Source organism: Caretta caretta, chromosome 10 (assembly GCF_965140235.1).
Source record: "Caretta caretta isolate rCarCar2 chromosome 10, rCarCar1.hap1, whole genome shotgun sequence".
Taxonomy (NCBI): Eukaryota; Metazoa; Chordata; order Testudines; family Cheloniidae; genus Caretta; species Caretta caretta.
In genome coordinates this window covers 6,592,463-6,618,735 of record NC_134215.1, presented here as the reverse complement: position 1 = coordinate 6,618,735, position 26,273 = coordinate 6,592,463, and the positions used below count along the sequence as shown (strand labels likewise).

At 45.6% G+C, this 26,273-nt stretch overlaps 1 protein-coding gene across 3 annotated transcripts in view; it reads right to left on the bottom strand.

The window, feature by feature from the left end:
* The window catches only part of CACNA1H (calcium voltage-gated channel subunit alpha1 H), a 208,316-nt gene that overhangs the window by 134,864 nt on the left and 47,179 nt on the right, over window positions 1-26,273 (bottom strand). For all 3 annotated transcript variants that reach the window (XM_048866479.2, XM_048866482.2, XM_048866481.2), the window contains exons 5-7: window positions 23,755-24,067; window positions 5,128-5,220; window positions 1,746-2,535 (exon numbers count right to left, since the gene is read on the bottom strand). In XM_048866479.2, the coding sequence (XP_048722436.2) occupies window positions 1,746-2,535; window positions 5,128-5,220; window positions 23,755-24,067 (1,196 nt within the window). The remainder of the gene's footprint in view (window positions 1-1,745; window positions 2,536-5,127; window positions 5,221-23,754; window positions 24,068-26,273) is intronic.

Below are 26,273 nucleotides of genomic sequence, written 5' to 3'. Positions count from 1 at the left end.
GGACGATTAGAGGATCCAAACTTATGTGGCTCTGCTGCTCCCACACCCCTCTGTTGAGTACGAGCATATGGCAACCATATCGCTCCCCACTGCACAGCAGAACCCCACAGGTTCTGCTGCCAGGGGGTCCACCGTGGAAGCAAGAGCGGGGTTTGGGGGTCTCTGTAAGAAGCTTCTCTTTCCATCTTTCTTTTCATTTACAGAGATTCATTTTCCTGTCCCCTTTTGGACTTGCAAATGAGCACATGGAATGGTGCAGCATGTAGAGTGGGCTCTCCCCTTTTAACCAAAGCCTCGAGAAACGTGCCCGAAGAGGTGCAACACAGTCTGCACATGGGGCAAAACTCATGCAGCGTAGATGGTTGACATCCAAGCTTTCCTTGGAAGCCAGCTGCCCAGGGGGATATGCACAGAACAGCAAGAGAAACTACTCCAAAGGCAGCGGTTTACTTTGATAAATCAGTTTATCAGAGGCTGACAAGGAGCGAGACCGAGGGTTCGCAACATCAGGGACAAAAGATCAGAGATCGGAAATAAACGAAGCCACCAGGGCTGGCTGCTTCTGCTCGGAGCAGAACCTGCCAGGCTGCTGATTTGGAGGACCAGATGCTTTACAGTACCTTTCCTCTGGTCCATTCTATCCTCATTCATCACTGCCACACTGGAGACCAGATTCCAGGCAGTGGGTTTTCATTTTGGGTGGGAGCGAGGAGGGAAACTCAAGGGAACACTGTTCTCTGGGTGAAAAGCGACCAGCTGTTTGTTTCATAGCAGTGAGAAAGAGGCGGGCAGTCTTGCTTAGGGCTCACTGTCTGCGCATTCACGCAGCTTCAAACCAGCCAGCAAGCAGAAGGCAGGGCATAACAAAGTGTACAGTCCAGAACTTGCCTTATTCCTGGCTTCTCTGCTTACACTGTTCAGGAAATCTCCTATGTGGACCTATCTGCTCTCCAGTTAGCGCCCCACACCTTTCATGGCTTTGCCCTCATGTCACTGCTCAGGAGATTTCATCCGTTCCCCCGACTTGTCCCAATACAGCCTCCATGATTAACAATCCCTGATTCTTTCCTGTACTTGCAGCAGGTCTTGGTGTGGGCAAGGGGGCATTTTATATGGCAACAAACAGACAAACAAATATAAAATAGGAGCCCAAAGTACATCCTGTTCTGAACCCAATTTTGCAGGGACAAGCTCCTGGAAATCAGAGGGGAGAGGGACCGGGGAGAAAGGCTTCAAGTTTACAGCTGGACTAGTGCAGCCTCATTGACCCAAACCCTGCAGTCTGCCCAGGATTCCCCACTAGCTTAAGAGAGGACTGTGGCTCTTCATGAGAAACAGTCAAACTGATTCTGACGGACTAAGAACCAGGCTGACCCTTCACCCACAGCTACGCGCTGGCTTCACTTTTTCTCCCCAGGATTTTTATTTTCCTCTGGGTTTCAACAGGGCCCCAATACAAAGCCTGTTCTCTCTCTTCAGCCTCCATTTTGCAGAACCAAGAAGTTGGGCTAGTCCTGATGTGCTTTAGACAAGCATGCAAACTCTTGGGTGGTTGGCTACCCTGAACCTGAACTCTGACCTCTGTGAGGTTCACCCATCCCCAGTTAGAAGAAAGGTCGGAGCTCGCATGAAGATATGAAATTGGGCTCTAGTTTGCCCTTGAAGACCCTTTCCTACAAATCCCATCTGACCATTCGCCCCTTGTCCACTAATTCCAAGCAGGATGTCAAATCCTTTGTTCTTACCATGCTCTCCCATCAGTTGATGGAGCTTCTCAAAAGGAGCTGCATTCACACTCACAGGGCTATTAACCATGGCCACAGGGGGGCTGCCACTTTCCTTCCCTTTGGGTACCGGGGCAGAACTGGCTTTGCTAGCTGGAGAAGGCAAGATGGTTGGATAATTCATATTGCCATGGTTGGTGGTGAGCCCAGCGGTCAGTTTAATACTTGCAGAGGCATTGGAAGACTTGCATTTCACCTGGGGTCCTTCGACGTGGCAGTCGGCATGGTAAATGCTATGGACAGACTCTGAATCCACATGAGGAGGAGGGCTATGCAGGTTGGGGGATGGAGATGGAAGCATCAGTTGGCTCCCAGACTTCATGGCCTTCAGCTCCAGGTCACAGATCTCAGGGTTGGAGCGGAGCCCCCGAGGGCTCCCATTGCTGACGTGGTAGTGATGGTGATGGTGGTGATGGTGGTGGATGAGGTGGTGGATGGAGGTGATGCGTTTTTTGCTTCTGTGGCTTTGCCCGCTGGGGGCGCTGTTGGGGGTGACCTTTTTCCGGCGCTTGCTCTGCCAGTTGTTGTACAGGCGTAACGTCCGCCGCTTTACCTTCCTGAAGATGTGGCAGATATATTTGAGAAGCTCATCGTAGCAGCTGCCCGGCTCCGAGAAGCTGGCGATTGTGCTGTCGTTGGAGAGGTAGCGGGCACGCTGCTCCTTCATCAGCTGGTTCTCCCGCTGCTTTGTTTCAGAAAACTGCGTTGCTATCACAACCAGGCACAAGTTAATCATGAAGAAAGAGCCCACCTGGGGAAGCCAAGAAGAGAGGAATCAGCAATTTTACCAAGAGGCACCCACCAAACACACTCAATTGCCCCAGGGGAGTCACAAGATTTGCTGGGCTCATTTTAATATCAGGATTTGACCATCATGCTGAATACCCAGGACTGCTGTTGGAGAACCAAGTGCTGTATTAATTAATTTGCAGGTAAGCTCTTTTAAGCTATTTCAGAGGCAACGAGGGAGATCTTTACTTTTAAACACCCGGCCCTCAAACCCAAGACTGACATAGGTTATTGTGGGACTTGCAAAACAAAATTTAACCAAAGGACTGCCGAGAAGTACGCCATTTAATTAGCAAGCAGCTGGCCAACGTGCAGAGCGGAAGTTCTGTAGTCTGTGTTTCACTCTCTCTCTTGTACTGGAACTGCCAATATTTCCTCTTTTCCTTTTAACTAACTTACCTATTGGCATGATGTACTCTGATGTCTGAGACACCAGCCAGGATTCAAACCCCCCATTTGGAGAGTCCTTTCAGGTTTAGTCCCTCGTGACAAAGAGTAAAGGTGCTCCAGCAGAGAAGCAGTTAATAAATGCCTGCCAACCACATAGCTGATCCGAGCAGGGTCATAAAAGGAAAGGGGAAGCTGGTGCTAAGACAAAGGGAACGCCTACACTGGAGCTGTAATTTCCAGCTTGGGTAGACATACCTGCGCTAGCTCTGACCAAGGCAGTACACTAAAAATACCGTGTAGCTGCGGTGGTGCAGGCAGCGGGAAGGGCTAGCGGCCCCAGTACAATCCCACCCAAAACCCCTTGGAATGTACTCAGGTGTCCAGCCCATCCTGCCGCTTGTGCCACGGTGGCTACACTGCTATTTTTAGTGTGCTGACTCAATCAAAGCTAGTGCACCTACAGCTACCTGTGCTGGAAATTACACCCCCAGCTGCAGTGTAGGCATCACCCACTCTCCTCCCAGCTGGCTGACGCTGGGAAGTCCTTGTGTAGTCGCCACCCAGAGTTTGAGTCGAGGCGGGCTGAGTCAGAGGTTTGTCTCTCGAAATAAAGCAAGGCCTGAGGCAAGAGTTGTGAAATAACCTGCAGAGTTGGGATCTTTATTGGCCCTTCTCCAGCCAGTGAGTCCGCTCACTGGCCTACCCCCACTCGGAGCTGTATATGCATATTCATCTACACGGGGCGTGGTTTTCACAGGTGCCCAGAGACACTGCCACGGGTGCGCTGAAATCAGTCATTAACCAAAATGAAATCAGTAAATAAAAGCACCACTTGATGTCTGGTCTTTCTATGTACGTGTGTCCAAACGAAACATCTTACCGTCTGTGTTCGGACAGTAGCTAGGATGCAGACTAAGACCCTTCTCCAGTCCGGTGACTTACATTTCATGGTCAAGAACGAAGCTCTACTTGCTTTCTATTCAGGTCACATTGCCTGATGGGAACATAGTATCCCTCTAAGAGGAGGGAGACAGGGCTAGCCAAGGGTAGTGGCACTTATAAGGAATTGTGAGGTTCTCCACAAGGACAGACCACAACTGACCCCCTCTCTTTGCTTTGCTGAAGGCCATGCTGGTGGATACGGTGTCATGCTGGCTTTGCCCCTTCTCTCCCTGCCCCTCCCTCTCACTTCCCTGGTTAGCACGCTGCAAAAGATCAACCTCAGGGAAACGTCCAGCATTCCTGTTCCGAGAACCAATGCACCGAGACTTAAAGTGACTCACATCAAGAGGTAGACTCAAGGTGCTGTTGCCTGTGTGCTGGGCTCAGCAGAAAATCTATGGCTTTAATCTGGGCCATTGTTCTATGCCTCCTCTGGAGAAATCACTGGGTTACTGATGTGCAGTGAAAATCTCCAGTCTTTAACTTCAGCCTGGGCGCTCTCTGGGAAGAACGAAGGGTGCCACCCTCGGCCCCAATTAGTCACCTTCTGGTTTTGCTGATGGGCTATGAACACGCAGAAATGTTCGAGGGAGTCCCGAATGGAAGCCCAGGTCTCCTGGTTCCCAGCCCTATGCACTAACCACCAGAGCACAGCAGCCTCAAAGCAAGTGCATGTACTTCTGTAAGTGTTGGAAATTATACCTACAGCTGCTGTGTAGATGTCTCAGGACATCTTGCTGCAGACATTTCTGCTAATAATCCGGCATCTGGGGTTCTACACAAGTAGTTCCTTTCTAATACAAACAGATTGCCTTCTGGAATGTCACGGAGGCTAGGGAGTGGGAAGCAAGAGACGTGTGCTGCTTATTCTCATTAGCAGTCCTGGCAACAAGACACAACAGCCAGGAGAAGTCAAGGTTATAAGATCGAGACTCGGAGAGCAAGAGAGAGGGAGGGGAGGGGCCTATATGGTTTGACAAGCCGCAGCAATGCATCCTATACGTTGCTAGGCAGGACAAAGCTTTTTGTGGCATAATCTCCCACCCGCAGCGTAAAACCACCTTTATGATGACACCCAGGGTTTGCAGAGTGTCCTCGTGGCCCGAATGACATGCTGATGGGGCCATAATCACAACACCTGGCTCTTCTCCAGGAAAGGGCCCTTACACAACTTTACCAACGAGGGGCGGGGGAGTGCGCGTGTCCAGTGAGTCATACTTACTATTATAAGCAATATAAAATATATAAAATTGTAAAAAGAATGCGCATCCATAACATAATACATGATGTCAACCCATCCTTCCAGGGTTATAACCTACGGGGAGAGAAAGAAGAGGAAAAAAAAGTAAGTTACAATTAGGATCAGAGTTAATGTCAAACTTCTTGCGGACGCCTGTTACTTATCACTTCGCAAAGTCGGTCACTGTTCTCGCAGTAATTCTTTCCTCGCTGGCTTAGCATCACAGTAATAAGTGCTACACATGTGGCCAAGAGACTGGCCTAAGGTTTCAAAGGAATCAAGCATGATTCAAACTGATAAAACAACACAACGAAACAGCCGGAAAACGGATTCAGAGCCAGCGCAAAGCAGAACTTAGAGAAGGCCCTGCAGCAAAGCTACAGACAGGGACATGAAATCTACCTTGGTCTGTTGGTTCCGTTGCCCTTAAAGTGAGATGCTCCTGATTTTAAAGAGGTTTTATTTTTTTACCTCAGTTCTTTGCAATATCTACTCCAAAGCTTACTATTAAAATCACATTATTGTTGGCACCGTGGCAAACTGAACGAAAGAAAGTTACTTAAATTAAATGGTGAATCAATTACATCCTTGTGTTTTCAATCTCTTATTCCTTAGGAAAGGAGCTGAGGATTTAATTAACACTAAGCAGTCAGTGTTCAGAGCAAAGTAACAGCCGCTGCATCATCCAAGCTATTTATTTAATTAAAATGCAGCCGCACATTCATTCAACATTTCACGCCCTGTGCTGGATCTGATCCTGCCTTCTTTGCACAACCAATACACCTGTTTCTGAATTTACTGGCGGTAAACTAGAGCCAGGGCCAAATTCTGTCCTCGGTTACACACCAGCCTTTGGACTAGCTCCATTCGGACTTAGATGATATTCCTCCAGAGTTACACCACATTTGAAATGGGGTAAATGAGATGGCCCTACAGTTACTCTTGATTGACACTGGTGTGAATGAGATCAGAATCAGGCCTAATGTGCGTATAGGCATATCTGCAGGTAGATTATAAAAGGACTCTGTAAAAAGTGCTGGTGACAGCCATTGAGAGAGAGTCAGTCTGACTTCTTCCACATTAGTTGGTATTGTATAAGTAGCCTTAAAGTGGGAGTATGGCATGTGCAAGGAATATAGGGTATGTCTACAGTGCAATGTAAACCCAGGGTTCAAACTCAAGCTCAAGCCTAACCCGCCTTCTGTCTGCACACAAATCTCACTAACCCAGGGCTTGGACCCAGGATCTCAGGACACCAAAGGGATGAAGGTTCTGACCCTGAGTCAAGCCAGGATCCAGGGTTCAAACCCTATTGCTTTGCAGTGTAGACGCAGCCCCACTGGACTTGTGCTTTGGGAGCCCGTCAATCCTATGGGCCAACTTTCTTTGTCTTCTGGACAGTCAAGTTTTCCCATGCTGCACCACGAACAAAGGGCTAGAGTGGCCACATTTTGGGAGGGCACAAGGAAATCTGGGATATTGGTGGTTGGATTCAGGTCTGCGTATTGCAGTGTGGGTGCTGGGGTCCTGGGTTCGGGCCCAGGTTAGAAAATTCCTAACCTAGGTTTGACAATCAGTGTAGATGCTCAAGCCCTGGGTTCGCTAACCCAGAGTCCGCTGACTTGAGGTCCACTAACCCTGAGCCTACATTGCAGTGTAGACATTCCCATTGATATGTACATCCTTTCCTCCTCTGTTTTTCTAATGGAGCTGAAATAAACATGGGTCTTTGTTGTTTGATTTTATAAGCAACAGCATAACCGTTAGTGTTCTCACAACACTGGTACCCATGATCACCCCAAACCTGGTGGAATAGAAAGTTTCCATCATCTTGCCCCATCACTTCACTCTCCCTTGGTTTACACATGTGCTGAAGGGAAGATAGTTTAAAGAGACAGAAAACTACACACACCTGATTCTCTTCTCACTTCAGTCACTGGAAGTCAAGAGTAACTCTATCTGATTCAACAGTGTAAAACTGACATGACAGCAGGCTCAGGCTCTGAATCTGCTGTTTTCTGCCTTGTGTTGAATGTGGATGAAACATTTGCACAGAACAAAATTTCTTTCATCTGAGTCCCTGGCAGGCATGTGCCATGCCAGGAAGAGGATCGTCTCCAGCACTAATTGCTTGTGCTATTTCACAGGGAATCCAAGGAACTTAAGTTGGCAGCCAGCATGGTAATACAGTAAAAGCTTTGTTATCCGGCATGTTGGGGGCATGGAGGGTGCTGGTTAGTCAAAAATTCCGGTTAACTAAGAGTTATACTTACCAATGGAGGGAGGGAGGTTGGATGCAGGAGGGGGCTTAGGGCTGGGGCACGGGAGGGGGTGCGTGGCGTGGGCTCTGGGAGGGAGTTTGGGTGTGGGGGGGGCTGGGGCAGGGGTTGGGGCACTGGAGGGGTTTTGGGGTGCCGGATCCGGTCAGCTCTTTCCTCTGGCAGCTCCCCGCAAGTGGTGACATGTCCCTTGGCTCCTAGGCAGAGGCGCGGCCAGGCAGCTCTACGCGTTGCCTCCGCCCGCAGGCACCACCCCCACAGCTCCCATTGGCCGCGCTTCCTGGACAATGGGAGCTGTGGAGCCAGCACTCGGGGCCGGGCACAGGTAGTGCACGGAGCCCCCATGGTTGTTCCTCTGCCTAGGAGCAGTAGAACCATGTCGCTGTTTCCGGAGAGCCACATAGAGCCAAGCAGGGAGCTTGCCAGCCCTGTGCCAACCGGCCTTTTAACAGCCCAGTCAGTGGTGCTGACAGGAGCCGCCAGGGTCCCTTTTTGACCAGGTGTTCCGGTCGAAAGCTGGACACCCGGCAACCCTATTGAAGATTTGTATTGGGAGATATCAGAAATACCGGTTTCTAGTGCTTTTTGGTCGATAAAGTGCAAGAGAACACAGCTTTTAATGTATATCAAACTGCTGCCAGTTACCCAAGAAGGCAGGCTCCACTGTAGTGCTCAAGGTTTTATTTGATACCCTCTCTCCCTTCTTTCAATGAGTCTTTTGGAGTCGCGCTGTAACAGCTGTGGTAACAGGTGTTCTATCCACTTGGTGATGAAAAATGAGCCCAGGGACCCAAAACATATTGGCTGTACCTCTTCACTGAATTGGATTTTGGCTGGCAAACCTCAAATCGAATGTAGTAAAATGATTAAACGGCAGAGGCATCTCAACGACGGCCACTCTGCGGTCAAGTGCTTGGGGCACTATGAAGTGCAGTGCCTGAGAAAACAGCTTCAGGAACTCGGGAGCGTGCGTGGTGAGGGAGAACTGAATCTTTACATTAATAGCGGGGTTTTTTTCTCGCGCGTTACACATCATTTCCAGTTGCTGTCAATCGACACACCAGATTTCTGCTGCAGCGGGCCGAAAACACTCACCCAGCTCCCAGGATATTCAAGATGTAATTAGGACTTGCATTGCTGAGCCGCTTGTAAAACAACGTGATGCAGACCGATAGGTGTGACTGGCTCCAGGTGGATTCATTCGCACAATGCACACACAATGTCAAATGCAGAAATACCCTTGGAAAGTTTGAGGGATTTCTAAGGTGGTTGGAACCAGGAACCACTGGAAATCTCATCAGCAACCTTGGTCCTCACAAGATGTCCAGCTCCTTTTTCTAATCATACAGGTAGGGCAAAATCCACCACGTGGATGCTTGTCTGAGCTGAAAGAAGCCTCTATACTTTTAGCGCCTCTCATTTACACTAAGGCCCCATTAGGCAACGCTGGCAGAGTAAAGGCTCAATGTGAGTTGAAATAGAATTTTCACCTGTTTTAATATAGGGAGAATCAGGCTCCAGGGCTTTTGTCCATCACTGGTTTAGATAAAATGAACTAAACAGGTTGATTCTTTGGAACAAACTGAGCTGTCCATAGTGAAATTCCAGAGTACACTGGTGTAAATCCAAATCCAGTAACTATTAACTTTCATGGGATTGCTCTGGATTGATGGTGCCCATTGGAGAACAGAATTTGATCCCTTATTTACGTCCCCAGACCAAAAACAGTTGGAGATTAGGTCAAGAATACTCTATATTGCCCATAAAAATCTGATTTCTTTTCAGTACTGTACTGCCTATGACTCCTCCTTCGGGCACCCTGAATGTACTATCACCTACTCTATTAAATGGAAATTACTCCCCTCCTGCTTCCAGTCTCCTTTGTGATTAATCCAGTTGACACTAGCCCCATTTGTTCCTCCAAGCCCCTTTTAAATATCTTCCAAGGGCCCAAAGCACCTTTCCCAGTGCTTTGCAATCGTGTCAATCCGTGCTCAATAATTAAATTCGGTTCAAGTCAGAATCGTTCACAGACAGACGTATTAAACAGCCCCTCCAAAACGTACCAGTTCAAAGCCTCCCATAGATGCAACATGCAATTATTTATCAACAGAGATAAGGCAGCAAGAAACACGTTTCCTAATTCTGCTCTGATGAAAAAGATTTGTGCGAGATACGCAGCAAACCAAAAACGGCAGCTGGAGGGAAATAGCTGAAAGATTCAATTAAGATGATTGGCAAGCTAGTCTCGCAGGCCGCTGCCAATTGCAATAACATGCTAGAGAAGGAGAGGGAAAGAAAAGTTCCCCTTAGCATCAGGAAGGGATTTGGTTTATGAAGACTGACCTTCCTGGGCAGAAAATGGAGCTGTCATCCTAGGCAGATGAAGGTCCTATAGGACAGACACTGGATTATCCATCCAACCTCCCTGCCCGCTTTTACCACTCCCTTAACACTCATATGTATGTTGTCATCTTGGTGAGGGGTGGATTAAACCACCCAAATCCCAACAGAAGTGGTTTCTAAAACCCTGCATCTTGTCCCAGCAATTTACATGCCAGGGCCTGAATCTCTGCTCACATCAGTGCAAGGACTTGGTCCAAAGCTTGCTGGAACTAATGGAAAGACACGCTTTGACTTCATTTACCTTTGCCTCAGGCCCTAAATCAGAAGTTACTCGATGGCATTATCCTGGTGCACAATGGGCGAGAGAGGAGAATCACAACAACAAAGTCTCTCTGGGCCTGATTCCACGGTGCTTGAGTCTGCACCAGCGGGGTATACATTTTAGTCCACACTAGCGTGTCACACAATAACTGGCCCATGTGGATCCTGCTGGTGTGCACTAAAAGCTCCCTAGTGTGCACTAATGTAGCCCAGTTGCAAACAGCCCTATGTTACCATGCACTAGGGAAACTTTTAGTGGGTGCCACCAGGGTTCATATGGCCACTTAGCGCACGATATGCTAGCGTGCGTTAAAACGCGTACCCTTCTGGCGCAGAGTAACGCACTGCGTACACAAGCCCCTTAGGGCTCGTCTACACTAAAAATGTTCCGCTGGCACAGCCATACTGGTATAAACTATTCCGGCAAAGCCTCTCGTGGAGAGCCAGGTTATACCGACAGAAAGGAGGAGTTGGTGGTGCAGTTAAATCACCTCCTTGAACAACATAAGCTATACTGGCAAAAGGATTCTGTGTGTCTACACTAGGGTTTTTGCTAGGGGTTATGAGTTTTTCACACCCCTTGCTGACATAGCTAGGCCAGAAAAACTTTGTAGTGAAGACAAAACCTCAGTTATCCTGGGACTGCTTCTCCTGCTATGTTTACACTGTCGTAATGCCATTGATTTATAGCAGTGTAAGTGGGAGCAGAATCAGGCCTTCTGTTCAAGTCAATCAGAATCAGCCTAAGACTTTAGACCTAAAGTCACAAGGGAGCTGTAGATTAAAGCCAGTAGCTACTAACTCAGGCATCCTCGCTGTTCAATGGGAGACAGTTTACCTAGTTTTTTTTGGTCAGTCCCCAGATCACTTTAACTCTCTTTCTGGAATTATTTCTTACTGCGCGTCTACAAGTTTTCACCATAAAAGCATGGTCTCCAAGCTCTGCCAAAGTGTATGCAGAGACTTGGACACAGTCCAGCTCGAGGTCAAGTTTTTCTTCTCTTTAGTGTCACTTTTTGAAAGAGGGAAAAAACCCAAACCCCACACACTCCTTTAATTAGGAAAGTCAGTGTTACTTTTGAAACACTTAAGTCTTCTCAGTATATTATAAAGCACTAATGGTGAGTGCCAGATGGACTGCTGCAGATAGAAATGAACCCTGAAGTCCTGCTAATCAATGGAGAAGTTTGCAAAAACTACCTTGTGAAGGGAAGCCAACAAGCTAAGTACTAAATGCACGGCCTGCTAAATTCTGGCCTCATCCCTGGCACTAGATCTTAAACACTGGGAACCTCTGCTTTTGTAATCACTTGAACTAGCTTTACATGTAGAGCTGTTCTGACTATGTTTGGCAGGAAAATGTTGCCTAATAGTTAGATCAAGCTCTGACACCTTAGTCAAGTCCCTTGCTTGTTCATTTCAAAAGTTTAGGACCTGATTCAGCAAAGCACTTAAGCATATGCTTGCCTTACTGAATCAGGGTCTAACACAGGATTGAATCCTAAACATTTGCAAAATGTTTTGAGATCCTTGCATGCCAGGATCATCTTAATTGATATATCAGTCAACATTTACATCTATATTCAGATATACACATTTCCACTCAGCCTTTCTAGCTGCTCAAGCTGGGTTCTTTTTGTGCAAGATGGAGACTATCTGCATCAAAATCCATTACGGTGATTAGACGGAGAGTCTGTGATCTGCTCTGTTTTTTACACTGCTTATCTCTCAATTTTGCTGGCCCCACTAGAAGGATTTTATGAACCTTGTCAAGATGAGTTTTGATGATATCATAAACTGTTGGAGCTAATTAATTACTGCGATGCTCTCAGTAAATTTACAAGGCCTTTAACATGCATTTTTGAAGGCCCTTTTTCTATGTATTTTGCCCTTTCATGGGCATATTGATTTGGCTAACAAGCTCTGAACAGTGAATAATGGAGTATTACTTTTCTGATGCAGCGTGCTTGGCAGCTAATCAAATCACGAACTATATTTTTCAAGTCCATTTCATAATTTTAATTATTTCCTCATGACACACGCTGTTAAGTAATCTCTACGGGCAGAAAAACAGCTTTTATTACTTTCTGACTAATATCCTTTGAATAGGTATTCCTGCACTTTGAGGCTTGCCTTACTTTGCAAAGCATATTTAACCTTCTCGTTAAACTTGGGAGTCTTGCAGAGCGTCAATTTACTCTGAAAAGTGATTGCAAAAAAATCAGCATTGTGGAGCCTCATGTTCATTTTCTTTCAGTGACTCTGGATGAAATTCGCTCCATTTACAAATAAAAGGATGCTATCATTCTTTCCCCACCAATATCCAGCATTGCAAAGTCACACAGGCATCTGAAAGTTAAGCTGGGTTCTCTTTTTTCCCTCCTACAGCCAATGGAATCGTACTCCAAATAGACGCGTATTATATAATTGGACAGCTCAATAATACTCTTACCAGATCTCTAACAAATTTAGTTGGGTCTAGGATTGGCGACAATATAGAAGATTGCACAAAATAGAAAGAACCCAGCTTGATTCTCAGATCCAATGCTGAGTTTTCAATGAGAGACAGTCCCCTTGTGGCAAAAAAAAACCCCTAAACTAAAACAAAAAACACAAACTGTCCCAGGAGTGGCCTCTTAGCAGCCTCTGTTCTAGCACAGGGTCCCAGGAATTCTTATCACTGGGACTTGTCAGGAAGGACAGTAAAATGGTGCAGTGTTGTCACAAAAGAAATGTTAAAATCTTATTAGATACCCAGAAATGCTCAGAAGTGATTAAAAAGTAACTTTTTCCAGCCCCATACGAAACACAGACCGCTTCTATGCTAAGTTTCAAACATCAGCCATTTTCCCCCATAGCCCTGTTCAAAGAAAGGCTCCCTTTTAGGGCTGGATGATATGTTTCAACGACACCTTTTTTCCAGTGAAAAATGCAAATTTGGTGACACCAAAATATTAAACAAATTTAGGGGGAGAAAACCCCAAACTTTCGGAAAATTTGAAGCGTTTCATTTTGATTTTTTTCAAAACAAATGCTTCTATTTTTTTATTCAAAATGGCCTTTCATTTCACTTTAAAAAATAAGAAATGTTTAAAAATGCTCAAAACCAAAACAATGTTTTGTTTGACCTCAAACTTTTATTTTTTTAAACACAAAATTTCTAAAAAACCCTCATTTTTGGCTTTGATATGAAACAACGGATTTTTCAGAATGATCATGTAACCAAAAATCTCTCCTTTGCCCAGCTGCTTTCCTGATCATCAACCTAATTCTGTGCCCAGTAACCATGCAATCCTCCTGAGCTCAGTGAGAATGCAAGCTTACACCAGAGGGCAGAATTTGGACCTAAATATTCAAAAGTTCCTGAAAGCTTATGAGCACCTCCCCCCACCTTCTCTTTCTTGATTCTACTCCAATGAGTGGCTCCCCACAGAAAAGGAGTTTCTAATTTCAAAGTGAACTCAGTTTAAAAGCAAAACTGGGAACTACTTCTCTGGAGAAAAAGAAAATATTAACAGGCTGTCTTAGGGCCTGATTCATAGCCCATTGCAGTCAATGGAAAGACTCCCATTGACTTCAATGGGTACATTTGATCAAGCTTCCCTCTCACTCTTGGTCCCAGTGAGGATCAAAGTCTGCTATGTAGTGCCAGCTAACAGAGTCAGCCCTTAAGTTGAAGCTGTAGAGGCTTGTGCTTCTACTGTTGAAAGCCCTGAGTTTGATGCCTGCTGATGACCTTAGTGTTTGATGTATACAGACATGGCTCCAGCAAACATGGTTCATACACTGCAGGCTTTCTCTGATAAACAAGTGGTTATCAGGTCAATGTACCATGGTCTGAGTTAAGGACACATAAGTTAAGGACACACTCCTTCCCCCCCGCAGTGAAGACAACCAATACCACTCCCTCCTTTCCAGGTGGTTTCTACCACTAAGGGCAGGATTTTAGCCTGTACATTTTGATTTCAAAATAGCAGACCCTATCCCTTTAAAATAAATGCCCCTGACTCTCCCTTTGCCGTTGAACTTGACAGCAGCCATGGGCAGCAAGTCTGAGGACCTTTCGACTTTGGTGGCAAGGAGCAGAAAATGATGCCTTTGAATGAAATTATCTAACCCCAACAGCAACTTCTGTAATGATGAGGATGTTATCTGACTGCCTATCCATTCTACACTAAATAATGCAAAATCCTTATCTCCCAAGTATCACCAATTTTAGATGAATGCCGGCTATAACAACAAATCATATCTCAGTATATATTAATGAGGTTTGATTTACCATGATAATTATCCTTAGTCTTCATTGTTTTTGTAAAGTACTTTATGCACAGGGAATGTATTTAACTGAGAACCATAAACTAGTCTGAAAAGGTATCAAAGCTGAAAGGCAAAGCATTCACAGAGCAATTCCCTTACCAAGAAAAATGGAATCCAAGCCAATATGGAACCCACAGAAGATCCTCACTTTGACTACAGCTACACAGCAAAAACTGTGTATGCCACATGGGCTAGAATACTCCCCAAACTCTGAATTAACTCCTCCCCCACAATGCATAACAAGTGGGATGCCTGCAAAATTACTCTGATTACTGGTAGAGTCTAGTGCAGCCTTTATTACTTCCAAGGAAGGCAGTGCTCAGAACTCTGCACACCATGTCCTCAACTGGAGCTCATCTAGGCTGAAAATCATGAACACGGACTAGCGTAAGGGACTTTTGGATCTTCTTGAGAATGGCTCTGGAAGCGTTTCATCAGAGTTGCTGCAGGTTTTGCTTTGAATGGGATGGGATGATGTTGTAAGTTTTTAAGAAGTTAGAGAAACATCTGTCAGGGATAGCCTAGGTATACTTAATCCTGCCTCAGCATCGGGGGAGCGGGGTGATGAACGAGATGACCTCTTGAGGTCCTTTCCAGCCTTCCATTTCTATGAGTCTATGTTGCTTCCACTCCAGCGTAACTGGAAGGATCCCCAAGGAAGAGAATGTTTCTCAGGAACTTTTGAAGTCAGCGTGTGTACCACCCAAGTTGGTTTCCCTTTGAGGTGGGCAGCAGGGGCCACTCAAATAGACCTGGGACACTACATTAGAGCTGGGTGAAAGTTTTCGGTCAAACAGTTTTGGCAAAAAATGCAGAAATCAAAATTGCAAATTTAAGTTGGTTTCAAGAAATCATTTGTTTACCCTCCCCACCCCCTCAAAAAAAAAAAAACCCTAAACATTTTGCTTCAACATTTTTGAAACGAAACGTTTTGATTTTTTGGTTTGAAACGACTTTCCTTTAATGATTTCAAACTTTCCTTTAATGTTATTTTAAAAATTCAGAATCATTTAAAATTGGTTGAAATGAGAACAATTCAATTTTGTGGAAATGAACCATTTTGTTCACCCCAAACCGATTTTTTCCCAACTTTTTGATTTACTGAAAAATGTGAAAAGTTTTGATTTTGTTCTGACCCAACAATTTTTTTTTGACTTTTCAATGTTGCCAACAGACTGAAAATCCATTATTCGCCAGGCTGTACACTGCGCAAAAACTTTTGCAATGACAGAGCAAGTGAACCCTCCTGCCCCCCAGCTTCAGCAAGTGTCTGAAGTCTGAACCCAGATCTGACTTAGAATTTTCTTGGCTGACCCATTTAACACACTGCCCCAAATACCCTGGATCCAAACCCAGACAGATCCAGAGGTGTTTGCATTCCAGAGCTGCACTCTGTCTCTTGGGCTTCCCGTCAGAATTTATAGGAAGTGATATAAAGCATTAATAATTCTTTACATTTTAGTAACTCACAAAATGTCCCAGCTGCTTTCCAGACAAGCCAGAGGACACAGCTAACTTCTCCACTTGCAAACAGAGAGGGAATTTCAGAAGGTAGAATTCCACATATAACTTTCTGGCTCTGGAAAGAAGGTTTGGCTGTCTTTTGCTGTCACACTTGCTTGGGCACTATGCCAGCATACTGGGACTGTACCTGAAGCAGCTAATTGCTCAGTGAGAAATGCAGGAGAAGGCACCAGCAGCTATGTAGCAGAGGAACACATCCTCATCAGCCCTCTGAAAAGGAGCAAAAGCCTCCCACTATATGGGGCCTGACGCTGCTCTCACTCCACTCAGTGCCAAAACTCTCATTTGCTTCAAGCGAAACAGGATTGGGCAGTGTAAATGGCCTTATTTAACTCCTGCAGTTAACTCCCCTCCGTTCTGACAGGGGTTTATTAGGGTGCACTAAGGGAAGGTGGCCCCTTACACAATGGACTCAGGGAATGTTGCCTGGGTAGTCAGAGCAGGGAGTTGGGAGGCAGGACTTTCGGGTTCTATTCATTGCTTTTTCACTGACTCGCTGCAGGTCTTGGGCTGGTTTATGAGCTGGTTTTTTAAAGGCGCGATGCTCTCGCAGCTTTCTGTGAATCCTACGGGAGCAGCAGGCGCTTTGAGACTCATGTCATTCAACCGTGTTGTGCCTCAGTTTCCCCATGGGGATAATGATATCTGCCTTAAAGGGGCATTTGGTGACCCAGTTCACATTTGCAGGGTGCTCTGAGCTCTTCAGATGAAAGGCACAACAGGAGGACTAAATAGTCGGAGTACATTCTTCCTTAGCACAAATGCCTTTTCCATTGAAAATCTACTTCCTCCTGCCTGTGTATTTCATTCAGAGAAATCTCCTCCACACAGGAATGAATGAGGGGCAGTTGGCATCACATTCCCCCCTCCAAATCTGCTCCCTCTTATAACATGTTTTCCTGAGCAGGGCGATATTTATTGGGTGCGTTTATCACGTTCACCTTCCTTGCTGTAACCTACTGCTGGCTGCAGCAGGACCAGTGGCGGCCAGAAGCTCTCCACTGCCTAGGCGGGTGAGCAAGATAACACAGACATCTCTCGTGGTCGCTGACAGCTCCTTCAATACCACTCAGTATTTTAGGTATTTTTCTCTGAGAAGGTGATTCTGCGTTTCCTTTCTTGGGCATTCTTGTCATGCTGCTCACTTGCCAAGCCTCTCTTGCACACTATTGGTTTTTTTTCAGTGACAGCAGAAGTGTACATAACAGCCTCCACAGAGAATTCCCTCACTGGAGCCTTCTGACGAAGGACCAGATGTGTGCTGCTTATCCGACTTGATTAACTCTTCTTCTTGGAGAAACGGTGCATGAAAAGCGATATGCCCTTGTGTTTGAGATGGGTCTGAAACCAAAACGCTCCCGAAGTTTAAGATATGCACCCCAATCTCACAGCCTGACTAACTTCGATACGGCCTTCCAACCGTAAAAGCCCCTAAATGGTATGTAAACGTCTCCCAGGACTGAAATGCAGCCACCTCTGGGGTGGAACACATCACGTAAGAGGGGCACAGAGAAAGTCACAAACAACAGCGAGAGAGTGGCCTCCCAGTGCCCTTCCTTAACTGCTTAGACAGAACACTCCCTTCCTGTGTTGAACTAAATCCCTACAATGATACTTGAAAAATTTACCTTTTCAAGTTTCATCAGAGATTCAAGGAAATATTGAAACAGATTGTCCCCTACATTTCTTCATCAGTTCCTACTCAGAACTGATGTCACGGTCACCCCAACAACTGCCTGTAAAATGTTGCCCAGAGTATACCTTCTGTCAGAAGGATCCATTGTGGGCCCTGCCCTTCGTAGCTTGAGATGGAAAATGAAATGATACAAACAAAGCAGCCTGAATCATCTCTCCTCTCCCTGCACAATATCTCATAGCAACACTCCGGCTCCCTTGACATAGCCGGCTTTTATTTAGCTTAGGCCCTGCAGCAGCGTAATTTCTGGTGTAGATGGTGGCAGTGTTTTGATGTCCTGCAAAACAGGATCTGTAATTCAGATTACATTAGACTTTGCTGAGGTGGGTAATTCATCATTTGTAGTACGACAATACCCATAATTACAACTCTTACTGTTGCTACTGAAATTCATGTGCAATAAAGGGATCTTAATATCATGCCAAACCTCACAGTTAATTTAGGTTCCATCTCCTTTCATTTATTCGGTAGTAAGATAATTAGATCACATAATGCGCCATTGAACGTGCCTTCGTAACAAATACATACATGAATTAGCTTATTACGCAACAAATGAAGGGAATCAAAACATGAATAATTTGTAGGATTACATAAGGAATTATTATCCTCGCATACACATGGATGCAGCCATAGTCCTTATGTCTTTCGTGAATTTATTATCAGCACGGTCTTGAGTCTCCTTGCTGAAGTTCCTTGGGCCCAGATTTTTAACGGCATTTAGGCTTGCTCCCCTCCACGTTGCAAAGTCTGACCTGCCCGATTTAGGAGCTTAAGGATCATTTTCTAAAATTGCTTTAGGCACTGGGACCTAGATCCTCAAAGGGATTCAGCAGCCTAACCTCCACTGCAGTGAGGTGCCTCAACACCTTTTGGTAACTAGGCATTGGGAGCCTACATCCCACTGACTTTCCATGGTATGTCTACCCTGCACGCTCCTGATGGGTGCATGCAGACAACGTACACTGCACGCCCCCCTAGCATGGGTATGAATAATGTGCCAGCGATGCCCCTCTGCCATGTACATTGGCCAAACCGGACAGCCTCTAAGCAAAAGAATAAATGGACACAAATCAGACATCAGGAATCATAACATTCAAAAACCGGTAGGAGAACACTTCAATCTCTCAATAACAGACGTAAAAGTGGCAATTCTTCAACAACAAAAACTTCCAAAACAGACTCCAACGTGAAGCTGCAGAACTGGAATTAATCTGCAAACTGGATACCATCAGATTAGGCCTGAACAGAGTCTGGGAGTGGTTGGGTCATTACAAAACCTCAACTTAATTTCCCCAATACTAATATCTCCCTACTGTTACTCACACCTTCTTGTCAACTGTCTGTAATGGGCCACCCTCTTACCACTTCAAAAGTTATTTTTCCTCCCTTGGTATCCTGCTGTTAATTGATTTATCTTGTTAGACTGACCTCACACTTGGTAAGGCAACCCACATCCTTTCATGTATTTATACCTGCTCCTGTATTTCCACTCCATGCATCTGATGAAGTAGGTTCTAGCCCACGAAAGCTTATGCCCAAATAAATTTGTTCGTTTCTAAGGTGCCGCAAGGACTCCTCGTTATTAGTGCAGACAGTGAGGCTCTGACTAGGTGAGTAAAGACACACCTGAACCCTGTGGGTACATACCCTATGTGGTACCCTACATCCCCAAGCAGCATCTCCCACGTTTACACTGCATTTTTAGCAGTGTAGTGTCCTGCTGCCTCCCTGCTGCTGGAGGCTTTCCCTGCCACAGGGAAAGGCTCCAGCAGGAAGGAAGCAGCGGGGAAAGGTTCCCGCAGCACCTTTCCCGCTGCCTCCCCCCTGCCAGAGCATTTCACTGGCACATGTAGCTACATGCCACAGCGTGGATGCAGCTGGCTTTTCACTGCAGCACGTAGCTGCACGTACCCTACACGCCGCTGCCAGTGGTAGACAGGCAGTAGACGTCACCGGGAGACTTGGGGCACACCAACGCTTTGAGGTGTGTGTGTGGGGGGGTGATTCCCAGCTCCAGGAGACAAACCGGCAGTTAGCTCACCTGGAGTTAGCGCAGTGAAAACAGAGAGTCGCCACAGCAGCGCAAACAGCAGGAGGGGTCAGCGGCACCGAGTTTGTACCGAGGGTCCCAGGCAGATACGAGTGGTTAGCCCCGCCCCCTGCGGCTACCTTCTCCTATACTAAGTGCCTAAGTCATTTTTGGAAATGAGCCTAAGTCAGCTTGGCAGGGCACTCAGAGTGGAGCACCACCAACATACTGTTAAAAACGCAGACCTTACTTACTGATCCGCCTGGGATGTTGACCTTGCTTTCATATTGTTACATAGGCTTTCCAAAACCTTCAAAGCCTGCATAGCGATCTCTTGGCTACCCTAGGCAACACTGGTACCTCAAGTGCAGAGCAGAGCAGCTTTCGAACACCGCTATACTACAAAGCAGCGTAGGGTGAAGGATGAAGAATACAGGATCCAACTGAGTCTTCAGACTGGCATGATCCCAATTGGAATTGGGCCAGACCTCAGGGTCACCTCTCCACTCTCACTGTTGCAAAAAGCATAGTTATTGGCCAGAAGTGAGCAGGACCTTGGATCTGTCTCATCCAAAAGATAACACATCCGGCGGCAGTACGCCTGTTACACAGTATACTGGGACAAAGATAGCGAAGTGCATGGCCTTCTAAAACCGTCAACCCTACCTCCTGCAGCCCTCAGGACCTTCCTTGGAGGTCTAACCTGGGCCATCCTGATTAGCTGATGAAATCTAATGAGAATTTAATGGTCTCTGCTTTCCAGCAATTGTTTTGATTGAGCACCTAACAACTCAGATAATACTTAATATTATCCATATTCTCATAGCCCTGTTAAGCAGTCACCTCAACGCCCAAGTTCATCTTTGCCCATGAAGTAACTTTGTTTTCTATTTCTAAAAGCTCAAAATTAAGGCACTAAATGGAAAAATATACAAGAAGAGAGTTGGCTGGGGATAGTATTCTGATGGCCAAAGCAGCAATCCTGAAACCAAACACAAACCTCCCGGTATCTGAAAGCAGGACGTCACAATGATCTACGCACCCAATATCAGCCCTCTGTCTTCCCAGAGGAATCAATTCAAGTCGTGGGAGTATTGTACTCTAAGGATACGTTTTCTTCCTGGGGTGAATTCTACACATTTCATCTGGGCTAGAGTTTGCCCCAGAGACAAAGTGAAATGAATAACTTGTTTCCCAGGAGCCTAGAAAGCAGCATTGCCTCCTGAACACACATTTGACCATTTTTAACTGCCCAGGCATGGGACTTCTGCAGTGAATCGGCCTTTACCCTTTTTCTGTAACGATACCACCCGCCCAGAGACCGGAGGCCCTAAGAGATCACTTGTGCCATATCAATCAGGCTCTGATAAAATGCTTAGCCACCTGTTGGAAAAGGAGGATGCCAAATGGGACAGCGCACTGATGGACACATTCTTATTTTTAATTTCCCCTTTCTTCCATGCACCACGCAGCACCAATCAGGAATATGAGAAGTCACGGAGGCTGCTCCTATTTTGACACATTAATGCCAGGCGGGTACCAATGCATTTTTAATAGTGGATGCCTGGGACTCATCTAAACCTGTCTGGATGCATTTTAGAACATTAGATAGCAGCAGTAACATAACTCAGGATATGCCACTGGGACAGCACTTGAAAGCAAACAAAATATGCACATCGGGCTATCTTCCTTGGGAGCTGGGCTTCTTAGAACGCGGAGGGAATAGAAGAAAATTTAGAAAAGAAAATCACACCAATTACAAATGCCAACAGATAATTATTAGTAATTAACATAATTAAAAGGAAGAAAAAATTAGTGGCAGAAGCTGAAGAGCACTGATGATGGGAACTAACGACCATACCATTGGGGCATTCCTGCATATCGGAAAGTGAAAGAACCAGATCATGTGAGAAAAGAAAGCACAAACTTTGCAACAAAGTTCACCTATTAATGAGTATCTGGGTCAATCCTTCACCCCCCCAGCCTTACCTTTTCCCTACTCTTCCTTCTCTCTCTTTGCTTCTCCCTCTCTTCTTACTACTCTCCAATTTAACCTTCGCTTATGTAATTCACCAAACTACAAAGCAGCGGCTAAAAACAATTGCATGTCACACCTGTCTTCATTGCAGGTCTTACTGCAACAAACTCACCCCTTCAGCAACACATATGTATTATTTACCACATTGCACAGCCATGTAAGATATATGCCAAAATGCTACTCACAGTGAAGGGGAACAAAACATGGCAGTAAAAGTCTCAAAAGGGGAAGAGCAGAAGCTGTGAAGATGTCACTGCTACAACTCTGGCTTAGGGCTCTGGAGACTTTCAAAGGACAGACAGCACAGAAACTGCTTTCTAGGTAAGTTTTTGCTAGGAAAAAGGGCGTGTTAGCTTATGCTCGCCAATGTGCGGTAACTAACACTAGGTCAAATCCCCGTGAAGAGAAGACCTGCTAGCTTTGTTGTGGGTTAGCAGGTCAAGTCAAAAACTATGGGGGAGTTTGGGGTTCATCTTGACCTGCTAACATGTGAAAACTACAAACTAGGATTTTACCTTGTGTTAGTTACCACGTTAGCTAACACAAGATAAGCACACACCATTTTTCCTAGGGAAGACAAGGCCTCTATGATAAGCTGATCAGATGATTCCTGCCTGGTAATCTACTTAGACGTCACTGCTGTTGGGATCGGAAGTGACTTCTCCTTTTAGCTGATCTACACACAAAGCTGCACCAGTTTAACTAAAGGTTCAGTTCAGTTAAAGTGGTGTAACTTTGTGCATGTGTAATGCACTCAAAAGTGTGTGTTCAAAATCTGCTTGTGTGTTGATGCACAGAGAAGAAGAGTTGCTACAGACCCTCAAATTGTAGCAAGCTCATGTTTTTAGCTCTGGAGGTCCCTGGTACAATCCTGGCCAGGCCAGCCAGAAGGCACATGTCACAGATGGAGTTGCATACTTTGGTTTAAACCAGACTTGCCTCAGTTCAGCTTGCACATGTAAGCCAAGTTTACACTGATGTACTCTGTCCACACACAAAGTTGCACCACTTTAGTTACAGCAGTGCAACTTGTGTGTAGAAAAACCATGTTCCTTCCATACCTCTTATATAGGGAACAGCTTCAGCCAGACTCTTCTTACCTTATTCCCTAGGTGGGCTGGTCTTCACAGAAACTCACACCAAAGAACTAACCTATTTCTTGTTTCAGAATAAATGTATATTATAGTTTGACATTCCTAAATCAAAACAGAACACTCATTTTGGAAAAAACAATGCCATTCACGGATGCGCACCGAAATAACACAAGGTGGGAATTAAAAGTTAAAGTTGGTGCGTAGACTATCCCTAAGCCACAACGGCCTCCTGACCATAAACTTTACTATCTATTGCTCTTGACCTCAGGGAACAGTGCACCAAGGACTTGATTATCTGTTACATTACACCTTGGGTAGCCATTTAAACATCTCTGGTAAATATAACACACTCCCATTCTGACCTGATTGCACTTTGCACTGGTGTAAACGACTGCACAAGGAGTTTTTCTAGCTTTTAAGGCTAGAGAAGACCATTTAGATCATCCCATCTGACCACCTGTATAACACAGGCCAGAGAGTTTAACCCAGTAATACTTAAATCAAGCCCATATCTTGTGGTTGAGCTCGAGCATATTTTTTTTTAGAAAGATGTTCAATCTTGATTTAAAGGCTTGAAGTGATGGAGAATCCACCAAATCCCCTTGGTAAGTTGTTCCAATGGTTAACGGCCTTAACTATTACAGATGTGTCTTATTTCTAGCCTGAATTTATTGAGTTTCAGTTTGCAGCCACTCAACCTTGTTATGCCTCTGTCTGCTAGAGGAAAAACCCTTCTACTATCAGAAATCTTCACTCTCTTTTCTAAAATGTGTTGAAAAATGTCATCGTTTGCCTCTCTCCAAACAGCACGGAGTTTATTCTTTGGTTCATTTACCTGACACGTCCCATCTATTTACCAGTTTCATTCTATTGCAGGCATATTCCTTTTTCAACTAACATCTGTCAAAACCCCTTCAAGCAACATGGGAAAAAACAAGACAAAGCAAGCACTTGCAAAATCCTACCTGAAAAATAGCTATCCAGGCATAGCCAATGTTATCAAAATTAATAGCTCCATTGTGCGGGTTTACATCCCCTGCCTTGCATACGTTGTAATATTGGTTCCAGTTTATGCAAGCGCTCCTGTTGCTGAAATCTGGGTTATACAAATTTTGGTTGTAGGAGTCCATGCTCAAGGTGCACTCCACCCTGTACTCCTTCCTGTTTGGGATATTGGAGCATTTCTGCATGCCGTTATCCCGATGGGACGAGCAGATGAATGGATTCTCCTCTCCTTCCGGCTGGTAATACGGCTGCCGTAAAGTAAAGTTATATGTCCTAACGGGAAAAAAGCAGATGAGAGAGAGAGTCAGTGTCTTATACCATCATTTGTTTCATCAGAAGGAGATGCTGTGGCCTGGTAGATGCTGATTTTGACACGGGATTTAGAATTGCTTTTCTCCTCAGACTCCCGAAGTGGGTTAAAACAAGGTATGGATGGATCACAGGGAAAGAGTGGCAGAACCTCACCTAAAAAAAAAATCTGAGTGGACAGGAGTTAAGAGTGTTATTCTAAATCAGCGGTCTTGGGACTGTAGTGAATACAGTGAGGAAAGGGAGTGTAAGCCTAGGGCTAGTAGAACTCTAGTTAGTAGACCCTGTTAACCTAGGGCTTGAGTGTCTACACATATTTGTAAGCCCAGGTTAGGAATTGTTGAATCCTGGGTCCCAACCTGTGTCTACACTGCATTCTGCGGGCCCGAGTCCAACCACTCATATTCCAGACTTCCTAGCGCCCTCCCAAAATGTGGCCGCTCTAGCCCTTTGTCCACCGTGCAATATGGCTAAACTTGACTGTCCACCAAATTGACTTTCCAGAGAACAAAGAAAGTCGGCCCATAGGATTGTGGGATACTTTTGGCAGACTCCCAGAGTGCCAGTTCAATGGGGTTGCATCAACATTGCAAAGCAATACGGCTTGAACCCTGGGTCCTGGCTTGATTCAGGCTTGGATCCTCCCCATGGGATCGTGGGACCAAGCCCTGGTTTAACACGATTTGTGTGTAGATGAAAGCAGGGTTTGGCTTGAGCCTGAGTTTGAACCCTGGGCTTACACTGCAGTGTGGACGTACTCTCGAACTCCAGACGATGCAAAAAAGTGTCTAGGGCTGAGTCATTTCTTGGAATAGCAGAAACCGACTGACAGACCAGGACAACAACACCATAATGATGGAGGAAAGAATGAACCCTCCCTCCCCCAAACCCACAAAATGCTTACAAGCATTTCCAAATTCTCAAATGTGTATAGGCTCATTCCTGCTCCTACTGAAATCAGTGGGACCCTTGCCACAGACATCATCAGGAGTAGCATCAGGGGGACAAGACGACAAACAGCATTCCTGGGACGGAGGGCTAATTGATCCCGGAATCATCTCTCTGGGGAAAGGCTCAAATTCTTATTGCCTGCAGCGTTTAAAGGCAGAATGGCCAAAGCACTGGAGAACGTACTCCAGAAGTGTGGGTGAACTAGAAGACCTAGTAAGTCTTCTCCATCCCTAGTTTTTTATGACTGGATTTTTTTAGATACCCATAGTGCATCGGACCTTGCACACTGACAGTCTGCCTTTTAATATTGGATCACAGTAGGAGTCCACTGGCAAATATAGATGACTAACAGATGGAGAACTCTAAGGGTCTGCTCTGAAGACCTGAGGAGTGGGCAGGGCCTCAAGTCTTGCTTACAATAGGAAACTGAAAAGCCTGAGATTTCTATCTCAGCCACTCCGTGCCCAACCGCCCACAGACACAGAGTTTTTCTTTGGAATTAGACAGACACTGGTCATCAATTACATCCAGATTTCTTAACTCCTCCTTTCTATGAACCCAGACAATAACCAGGTCTCCACAATGGTCTTCTTTGGAGCTGTCTTCCTGTTCATTCTCTGTTCTATTCACTGGCTGCCCTGATGGATGCTCAGATTTTAGTGACTGTCCCAATGGACTGCAAAATCTCCCCAAAAGTCTGAATTTAATGCTCAAAGTTTGAGGTTAGGAAACAGTTATGCCCTCCTGGCCTAGTGCCTTTCATCGAGCCCTCATCTTTCAAACGCTTTCGTGCTTATTAAAGTGCAGAAGTCAGTAATTAACTGAGAAAGATGTAGGATAACAGGGATTAAACAGTGTACAGCTCTCCCTCAGCAACGGCCTCTTACAGAGTGTCAGTTCTGGGATCCTGCAAAGAGATGTAGTTAAATCTGCTGATTCTCCCTCACTGCCAGACCAGGTGGGTCCTATTAGTTGCAGCAGCCAAGAAATGTAAAAAGACTTGGAATTTCCCTCTTGGGCAGAGGCAACTCAGAGCAGGGGCAGGGAGGTTCTGCAACCCTACAGACAACGAAGTTGGAGAGGAAGCTTATGTTCTGTGATCCATAAGAACACAGAAAAACACTGGGATCGAGGAAGAGCTTTGGCCACTAACCGGGCTAATGTGTGTGTGTACTATGTTGAGTGTAGGCCTATTCAACGAGCCTAATACAACGCCCAT